Source organism: Musca autumnalis, unplaced genomic scaffold (assembly GCF_047663935.1).
Source record: "Musca autumnalis isolate F117 unplaced genomic scaffold, ASM4766393v1 scaffold_2, whole genome shotgun sequence".
NCBI lineage: Eukaryota > Metazoa > Arthropoda > Insecta > Diptera > Muscidae > Musca > Musca autumnalis.
The window spans coordinates 41372866-41383624 of record NW_027411755.1 but is presented as its reverse complement, the minus strand read 5'-3'; the positions used below and the strand labels follow the sequence as shown (position 1 = coordinate 41383624).

At 34.4% G+C, this 10759-nt stretch overlaps 1 protein-coding gene across 1 annotated transcript; it reads left to right on the top strand.

Moving 5' to 3' along the window:
- The first annotated feature begins 529 nt into the window (after positions 1-529).
- Positions 530-10444, top strand: LOC141392736 (nose resistant to fluoxetine protein 6-like). Its single transcript, XM_073965619.1, has 11 exons — positions 530-749; positions 4723-5012; positions 5087-5270; positions 5382-5522; positions 5942-6314; positions 6376-6541; positions 6611-6690; positions 7039-7152; positions 9430-9767; positions 9904-10046; positions 10120-10444. The coding sequence occupies exons 1-11, from the start codon at positions 680-682 to the stop codon at positions 10249-10251; spliced, it is 2031 nt and encodes a 676-aa protein (XP_073821720.1). The 5' UTR covers positions 530-679; the 3' UTR covers positions 10252-10444.
- The last annotated feature ends 315 nt before the right edge of the window (positions 10445-10759 follow it).

Genomic DNA, 10759 nt, shown 5'->3' with positions numbered 1-10759 from the left:
GCAGAGATTGACTAACTATGCGCACGCCGTCTATCGCTGGTTTATACATTCAGTCATATTTCCTCTTAAATATTTCAAATTGTTGTTTTGTTTACTTTTTCATATAATTTTTTATGTTTTAAAAACTCGACTGTTTTCTTAAATAGTAAAAACATGTATATTGTTTCTTTTTTATTATTTGTTGTTTTATTATTTGTAGATCAGAGGTGACCAAAAACAGAACAACAAAAATGTGATTGTATTTTAGAAAACACAGTATGTCAGCTATATTAGTGAATTGATAGATCAAACAAGCTGTTGAACAACAACAAATCAAAACATTTGTTCTTTTTGTTACGCTCTTTCTTGGCAATCGTGTCGTATGCGTGAAAATTGCCTATAAACTTCAGCGCCACCGTGGTAAGACTAATAGAGATTAAATTCATTAATGATTAAAATGCATTGAAATTTGTGCTCTCTTGCTCTCAGTAAGCGCACACTGCTTACGGCTGGACCCCGAATAATCGCAATGATGTAGATAGATTATTGTGACACAATGAAAACGTCGCAGCATTGAATTAATCCTAAAGTCAGTCAATCAGTTCATTCAGTCAAAGTCACTAACTTTAGAGACGTAATTGTTAAAATTATTGATATTGCAAATTTAAATTTTAAGAACAAAATAATTAAGTGAATAAAAATGTTTGCAATATATTTAGTAGTGTTGATATTATTTGCAAAACAGGGACACACAGGTGGCGAAGTTAAATGTTAGTATTATTTTTTTACAAAAAATACAGTTGGATGGAAAAAAACTACCTGATAACAATACTTCTAACATCACTTCACTTTAGGGACATACGCCCCCCTTAATGGTGTGGTTCGATAAAATTTTTGAGCTTTTTTTTTAACAAATTACTACGTTTTTCTCTAAAATAATTTTTATTTTTTAAAATTTCAAATGAAAACATATATGGTTCTGAAGATTCTGTACTGAAAATGTGCTTTATTAACAAGTTGTCTAATCAATATTTAAAAATTTTTTGTTTGAATACTCTTTATGCCATTTCATTTAATTATCAAATAATAAAGGGTCGCGGAATTCTGTAGTAAATATTAGGGTCTTGAAGATTTAAAGTCATTCTGTATTCAAAAAAATTACGAGCTCAGCGTGCGGATTAGAAGTGCATGAAACGACATGTCTATTGGATAAACTGTACGACATATCAAGAGTTTTCCATGGAGTATATCTTGAAAACCAATTAGAAATTTGTTTTATCACCTTAATCAAAATTTTGCATTTATTATACCCTACACCACTACGTGGAAAGGGTATTATAAGTTTGTTTTGGTAAAAATTCATGTTAACCGCGAAATATATGTCGGAGACCCCCAATGTGGTATACCAATCTTCATATCTCGACGTGATAATGCGATTTTGAGACGAGTATCCGTCCGTCCGTTCGTCCGTCTGTCCATTATAAATTGTAATCAAACTCCAGGCCGTAATTATGGATCGATCGTCACGAAATGTTGCATGGAGGTCGGGTTAAGACCAGTATAGATCCCTATTTTTGTTGGAGATTATCGTGAAATATTTAGCGGATGAAATGGACCAAAAACGTAATTTTTACCAAATTTTGTAGCGGCTCTGTAGGTCGCAATAATAGTCCGATCAACGCGAAATTTTAAATATGGTAAGAGTATATAACAAAGAAGTAGCTTGCAATTTGAAATGCCGATCAGATAATATTTAGAGGGTTAAATGGACCAGAACTTTTGTGTGAATCGGTCCGTCCTTCAAGTACCTCCCACACAAAATTTGGGAAAAGTGCAGTTTGAGACCCGTATCGGCTCCAAAAAATAATTCCCAAACTTTTCCAAAACTCAGAAGTTAGCTTACTAAAATTGATTTGGTATAGTCCCATATTACGATACCTACAGATTCCAAGTATTTTGAAGCAAACTCGTGTTACAAAATAAATATATTTTTATACGGCAGAGGCTGAGGTTATATCACCGTTATCGCAGATGAATTATACTATCTTTTTTGGAGTGTAATTGAATATGAATAATTTTGGGATATATAAATTCGTTTGCATGCAAAATTTTTGAATTTCTATTTATTGTTAGTTATGTCTACCGGTATAAAATATATTTTTGATATCACAATATATGCCCACAATTAACTATTTTCTAAGCATATGTGAGGTACAAGTGCACAATATTTGGACGATTAACAATTATCAAATATACCAAATTGCATGGTATATATATATTTATATATTCTAGGTGTATTCCAAAAAGGAACCTGATATTCAAAGACAATTTGAATATGTAGCAGGAGGGGCTAATCAATGTGAATTTTCCCATTTTCGAATATTTTTTAGAAATGTATAATTTATATAATTGTTCCACAAACATCCCAGTAAAGACAAGGTAGGCTTATCTTATATCAATGGATTAATATTAAGTTATTGATATGTGACCTAGTTTTTATCGCCGAGTCCGAACGGCGTGTCCAAAGTTGCCACTTGTAGAGACGTTTTTTATGGCTAAAATACTCAGCAAATATAGCCAACATTACTAAGGGGTATTTTGCCACCGCAGATAATTTTATGGGAATCGAACCCGGACATTCAGCGTGCAAGGCGGTTGCACATAGCTAATTCCTACAGGTTGTGGTGTTGGGCATCACATGATCGGCCCCGTCCGACTATAGCCTTTGCTTACTTGTATTTTATTTAAATTTGTTGCTAAATAGTAGTAGAAAAAAAAAAACTTCAAAATGTTTCGCAAAAATATTGCGGACAATAAGAACACTGTGCGACAAAAAAAAAAATACAAACACATGTACAAGATTCTTCCAGTACGACAACATAATGATATGCTATCGTTGCAGTACTTGCTCGGGTGTTATCGCGAGAGTCATCCCAATAACCATCTACTGGCCACCGATACACCTAGGCATATCAAGAAGGATATTCATGCTCTAGAGACGGCGGTCCAACAATATAGGAGAGAACCTCTAGATCAACAGGCATATCAGGCAGGTTTGAACAGCATTCACACGGACACAGTTGCTAAGACCATAAGCAATTATTGTGTGAATGCAGTCATCGGAGTACATCCCCCATCTATAGCAGCTGAGGAGCGTCAGCTGCCTCGACAAACCAGAGTAGTTTTGGCACAATTACGCTCGGGATATTGCAGTCGCCTAAATTCTTATTTAATTGCCCCGCCAAGCCTACTCAACTGACTCTAGTGGATCTGTGGTTACATCCCATACAACAGGAGAACGAACATACAAACATAATAATAAAACACTGTTACAACAACAACAACAAAGATTACAAGGAAAACTGAGTAGATTATGAAAGTAGAGCTAAAAATATGAGACACGTGTATCGGCGTTTTTAATGTTTACATCGGAAAGTAACCAAAGTAGGCGGGGCAAGTCTCGCCCATTTCTAGTTTTTTTTTTTTTTTTCGAAATATTCGAGTTGAGATATCTTGGAATCCTTGCATTCTAGGTATAAGTGTCTTTGACACTACATTTTGTATTTCTGATTGCATCATTTTCAGAGTCACTGTATGTATATCTGATAGAGCTCGCGTTACACTCCAACTGTCTCCTGAGATTCCGTCTTAACAAAGTCGGTCGAAAGCTCATCTTGCAAAACAACGTTCTAAATAATATTTTTTTATGCTTCTACACGGTGCTCGTGAATCAAATTTAAATGGAAGGTGCTTACACCTGGGAAGTTTTTCCGGGTTCTGAAACTACAATGTTCATTGATGAAAATTGCGATTCAAGTTGGAATTTTTAAGGGGTTTTTAGGTTTTCACGATTTTGCTTGGAAACCACAAGTCCTATTGAAATGGGAAGAAAATGTTGTAGCTATGAAAATTCTCTACAAGATTGGCTTTTGTGATATCTTCGCAGTTTTTACCCTTATTGAGATATGGAAGTTCAAATTAGGACAATGGATTGACTGTATCGCCTCCTTATAAAACACGATTTTCACGATTTTGTTTGAAAACCACAAGTCCTATTGAAATGGGACTAAAGAAATGTTGTAGCAGCGATAATTCTGTACAAGATATTTTCCTAGCTTTTACCATATTTGGGATATAGAGGTTCAGATCAAATTTTGTTCATAGGTCTTCAGGATTTAGCCTGAAAACTGCAAATCTTATCAAAATGGGACTAAAGAACATGTTGTTGCTGTAAAAATTCTCTAGAAGATTGGCTTTCGAAAGTTTTTTTCTGGGTTGTACTGTTTTTGAGATATATAGGTTTAAGTTGGGAAATTGCAGTCATGACATTGTTTTATAAGGAGGCGATACAGTCAATCCATTGTCCTAATTTGAACTTCTATATCTCAATAACGGTAAAAACTACGAAGATATCATAAGAATTAATCTTGTAGTGAATTTTCATAGCTACATCTTTTTTAGTCCCATTTCAATAGGACTTGCGGTTTCAAAGCAAAATCGTGCAAACCTAAAAAATCCCTCAAATATTTCAACTTGAATCGCGATTTATTTAAAAAGCGCTGCGGCGATTTTGATTTTTCTCATCTATGAACATTGTAGTTTCAGAATCAGCAAAAACTTCCAAGGTGTAAGCACCTTCCATTTAAATTTGATTCAAGAGCACCGTGTCTAGTATTGGTGAAATTTTTTTAAGTTTATTATAATCTTTATTTTAAATTTCTTGCGATTTAAATTTATTTCCAGTTATTGGTTTACATCACGAATTACCACCTCTCTATACATTCGATGACTATGACAGATGTTTTCTCGCTGCCGGTTCAGAAGACAAACTAACCTCCGCCACCACGTATTGTGTGGTTTTTGCTGAAATTCAAGAGGATAATTCCAATGCATTATGGCAACAAATTGCCAAACACAATGAATTTATGTACAACTATCGTAGTGATCGGTTATTTTTTGGACTGTGTCTTAATCGATGTATGAAATTTGCTAATGAGACTTTTAGCGAACAAAATTTCACCATTAACAATGAGGTAAGTATAAATAAATATTGTTATTTATAAGTATTATTGTAAGAAATATAAATAAGTTATCTTCTTCTTCTTAGATTACACAATTTTTCGAAATAGTTCATCAGCAGCCATTGGATATTGAAATGCGAACAAATTATTCGCACATGATTCAGCAATGTTTAAATGAAGAATTTCAAATGAAATACAATTTGCAGTTGAATACTTTTGTTGAATATTGTGAGAGGCGACAAGGAGATGATAATATGCCGGTGGCAAATGGTAATAAAATTAAAGTATTGACGTGACGGAATAGTTTAATATTTTTACAAACGAAAGGCAACCAATTATTCCATTTTTATTTCAATATGGTTTTTTAAAATTTATTTTTAGAGGTAGCTGATAGGTTTGTTTATCTATTTTTCGGAGTTATCGTGCTGCTGTGTATTCTATCAACATTTTGTGATTATTTCATAAAATCCAATCATTCGATACAAGGAACTGAATTTTTTAAAACAAATCTAGATAAACCTGGTAAGTTATAATTTGATAGGAATGAAAAACGTTTTTATTCACAAGTGAAAGGTTAAAGGACTCGCAGCTGTCATAATTGACAGCTAGGTATTAAGCCATTAAGAAGAGGATGTATTTGCCATATCCATGATGGCTTGAAGATGGTCTTTGGGATGTTTTTCGGGACCTCTATTGCAATCGATCACTGAATAGCTAAATTCGCCCCGTATATTTAATTTCAGTTTAACCTCGGTTTTCCGGGCCCTATTAAACGGTTACATCCGTTAACCGGCATGCTGTGCTTTTGGTTTTGGACCTCTATAAATCGTGTTTTCGATTATCGGTGCTAAGCTCGGTCCCGAGCCCACCGGATAATCGAGATTCAACTGTACATTTGTTTTATTTTTAATTCGTTTTCTATTTCTTCCTATCACCAACAGCTTGGCGTTTATTAACATCATTTTCACTTACCCGTAATTATTATCGTCTTACCCAACCGTATCGTGGTGAAGTTGGTCAACGTTGGGCATATTTGGATGGTTTACGTTCGGTGTGCACATTGATGATATTGTGTTGTCATTCGCATTATTTGTCATTAGGACTTGTCAAAAATACGGAATTTTTTGAAAATTTCGGAAAATCTACCCTGGGTTTGATGGCTCTCAATATGAGTATTATTATTGAAATCTATATGGTAATGAGTGGTCTACTGTTGCATGTGAAAATTGCGCAACGACACACTGTGACACCACAAAGTAACTTTGGAAAATGTTGGAATACGTTCTGGGCCATCATAATCGGTCGTTATGTTAGGTAAGAATACGGACCAATAGAAGAAATTGGAAAAGAATAATTAAATTTTCTTTTTTTTCAGATTTCTTCCCACACTTGTTGCCATCTTGGGTGTTAATGCGACACTTTTGAAAAGCTTAGGAGATGGTCCCTTTTGGCGTCACCATACGGAAGCAGCTCGTACATTTGGCCGTAAAAATTGGTGGAAAAATTTACTAATGATTAATAATTTCTCACAAAAAGATACGGTAATTAGAAAATTGTAGATGTTTTAAAGAGCTTTTTTAATATTGATTTATTCATTTATTCTCTTACAGTCTAGTCCGCACACCTGGTATATTGCAGCAAATTTTCAATTATGTACATTGTACACAATAATACTTATCATCGTATCAAAGTAAGTTTGGTCCGAACTACCCAAAATTGTTTGGTAGAGTTTAGAGGTGGTCGATTGTCGTGTTTCATGGCCTAAAGCTAAAGGGTTTAGTACTTAGTCATCGCTAAAGTGTTATTGTTGTTTATGTGCGTATTTGTTGTTGTGCCGTGTTTTCTAGTCCCACGAACACGACAATCGCCCATCTCTAGTAGAGTTATATATCCAATAATGGGTCTAGGATGAACATCTTTCTTTTTCAAACAAATAAGAAGGAATGATTAGTTTAGATTGACAAGATGTTCGTTCATCCAAGCTCAAATAATGACAGTATATATATTGAGGATTAACACATGTTTAACATTCTTACAGATATCCTAAATATAAAAAATATATTTTCATTATAATGGGATTCTTGACAATCGCATTGCCAACCTCTATAGCATATATTTTCAAACTGGAACCTGCTTTTATGAATAAGCCAGAGTAAGTTTATACAAATTGTCAGTATGAAATACAAACATAACAAGTAAAAAAGTGTTAAGTTCGGCCGGGCCGAACTTTTCATACCCTCCACCATAAAATATTCTTAACTTAAATGGAATAATTAGTTTTTGTCCTGTCCCCAACTTTAAGTGGGTACCTTAAAATGTCAGATAATGTACATAAAATGCTTCATTCGGGAGGCCTTTTTTATGGTGCCTATATCTAACTATGTATGTTGACAATTTTTGGTGGGCGAGAAATTGGGAGGTACCGTTATATAGGGGTTATAATAAAACATGGACCTATGTTGACAGCTTTTGATGGGAGCCTTTAATGTCAAATAACTCCTAATTCGGTTAAAAATTGTAGCTAGAATCCTCAAAAATCGGTACATAACGTGGGAACTTCAAATGTCATTAACAGCTAGTTCGGAGGTATGTGGTCTATACGAAAATATGAACTTAAATGAACAATTTTTGTTGGCTTTTTCAAATTACAGAAACTTCTTCCAAAAAATAAAGCTAAGGTACGGAAATTCGGGAGGTTTGTTTTGGGGCTATACCAAAACATGGACCTACGTGGTTAAACATTTTAAATAAAACCCTCAAAGTACCGAAAATCGGGAAGTATCGTTATATTGGGGCTATGTTGAAAATTGTTGATGCAGGTGAGTAGTGACCACTACAACCTTCAAATGTCAAATTACAGTTAGTTCGGTTAAAAATTGTAGCTAAAATTGCCAATTACTAAAAATTGGGAGGTATCGTTATATGGGAGCTATATCCGAACATGGACCTATGTTGACAATTTTTTATGGAGAGATGTTGTAACGACTAAGAACTTCAAATGTCAAATTACTGCTAGTTCGGTTTAATATTGTAGCTAAAATCATCAAATTACTGAAAATCGGGAGGTACTTTTATATGGGAGCTTTATCAATACATCGACCTTTCATGACAATTTTGTTCAAATGTTCAAATTATAATGTCAAATGTTCAAATTACAGATAATTCGGTTAAAACTTGTAGGTAAAATTCCGAAATCCGTTATACCGAGGTACCGTTATATGGGGCTATACCAAAACGTGGACCGATATAGCCCATCATCGAACTTGACCTGCCTGCAAACAAAAGACGCATTTTCCCAAAAGAACTTCAAATGTCAAATGTTCAAATTACAGCTAATTCTGTTAAAACTTGTAGGTAAAAATCTCAAAATACCGAAAATCAGGAGATACCGTTATATGGGGCTATACCATCAAATATCAAATATCAAATTATAGCTATATCGGTCTACAAATGCGATTTAAATCGTCAACATACCTGAAATCGGGCGGTAACGTTATATGGGGGCTATTCCAAAACATTGATCTACGTCCACTAGTTTTGTTATATAAGTTTATTGACACTTATGAACCCTAAATGTCAATTTATAGCTAAATCGGTCTGAAAATGTAGCTAAAAACGTGAAAATACCATAAATCTAGGGGAACCATTATATGGGGGCCATACCAAAACGTGGACCGTTGTCCACAAGTTTTGTTATATAAGTTTAGTGACGCTTAAGAGCCCTAAATGTCAAATTATAGCTAAATCGGTCTAAAAATGTAGCTAAAAACGTCAAAATACCGTAAATCGGGGGTTACCGTTATATGGGGGCTATACCAAAACGTGGACCTATGTCCACAACTTTTGTTATATAAGTTTATTGACACTTAAGAACCCTAAATGTCAAATTATAGCTAAATCGGTCTGAAAATGTAGCTAAAAACGCCAAAATACCGTAAATCGGGGGGTACCGTTATATGGGGGCTATACCAAAACGTGGACCTATGTCCACAACTTTTGTTATATAAGTTTATTGACACTTAAGAACCCTAAATGTCAAATTATAGCTAAATCGGTCTGAAAATGTAGCTAAAAACTGCAAAATACCGTAAATCGGGGGGTACCGTTATATGGGGGCTATACCAAAACGTGGACCGATATAGCCCATCATCGAACTTGACCTGCCTGCAAACAAAAGACGCATTTTCCCAAAATTTCAGCGTTCTATCTCCATTTTTGTGGATGCTAGAGTGATTACCACAGACGGACGGACGGACGTGCTCAGATCGACTCAGAATTTTACCCTGATCAAGAATATATATACTTTATAGGGTCGCAAATGAGTACTTCAATGCGTTACAAACGGAAAAACAAACTTAATATACCCTCCATACTATGGTGGAGGGTATAAAAAAATATTTTTCGTATTTTATATCTCCAATGTTTATAGGACCTATCGCTATGGCTATGTTAAGGACTACGAACTATTTTACCTTAGTTATACACCATTTTACACGAATCTTGGTGGTTATCTCTTTGGTTTGCTATGTGGTGAAATATATCTGAAATTTATTGCCAATGAAACGAAAAGTAAAAAATTACAAACAATGTTGCAATATCTTTGGCCAGTTGTTCCGCTGACAGAATGGTTTATATATTATTTGGGTACAATTTTGATTTTCCAAGAACCTTCTCTTTGGACTGCCTTGTATTCGGGTTTACATCGAAATATATGGATACTGATTGTTTGTGGTATACCAGTGATGAGTATGGCCTGTAATGCAGAATGTAAGTTTTCAAATCAAGGAGGTAGGAAAGTCGAAACATAAATTTGAAACATAAAAGCTCGGCTCCCCTGTCCAGCTGCCAGTTGAAATAATGGACATTTTATATAAATTATATGTTTTTTTTATTTTTTGTTTAGCACTTGTTAGTAAATTTTGCCGCTTGCCAATGTTTCGCATATTTGCCCGCCTAACACCACAAGCTTTCATGTGGCATTTTCTGGTACTGCAGGTGACAACTGCCTATCATCGTCAGCCTCAATATATTACAGCAACATATTATGTAAGTATTATATTTCTAAGGTAGTTGCATAAAAAACTAAAAAGATTCCAAATATTGGTCTTGTTTCTTTTAGACAGGTCAATGTATAATAACCATTGGATTTTCAACCGTATTGGCATTTTTTGGATATCTACTTTTGGAAATACCATTTTCACAGATTTTCGAAGCATTACTGCCGCAGACCAAAAAAAGCGATAAAAAATAAAAAAAAACATTTCTTTTTTTCCAGTGAAACTTAAAGACGGCATGAAAAAGATCCACGGAACTTGTTTTACCTTCGTAACCATGAGCTTTAATGTAACATTTTTTATGAATATTTATCTTAATTATAAGAATTGTAATAAAAAACAAGTAAAAACAAGTTAAGTTTGGCCGGGCCGAACTTTTTGTACCCTCCACAACCACTGTATTCAAGTAAATATGAACAATTAATAACTACTAAGCACTTTCACTGCGTTAAGTACAATTCCTTGGAGGAAAATAATATCGTAACTGATGATAATCATCTTGTACTGATTATTTTCTGTGTTGAGGTTTTCTACCCATTGAAATTCCAAAATACCAGGTTACATCCACTTTAGAAGGCAAATGTAGCAACACTCTTTAAGAGAGCTCATAATTGTTCTTTCTATTCTCTGACTGCACACAATACCAAATTACAGTAATCTCGGTTGACAAAAAAAAACCCTCGAAATACATACAATTGGGCAATG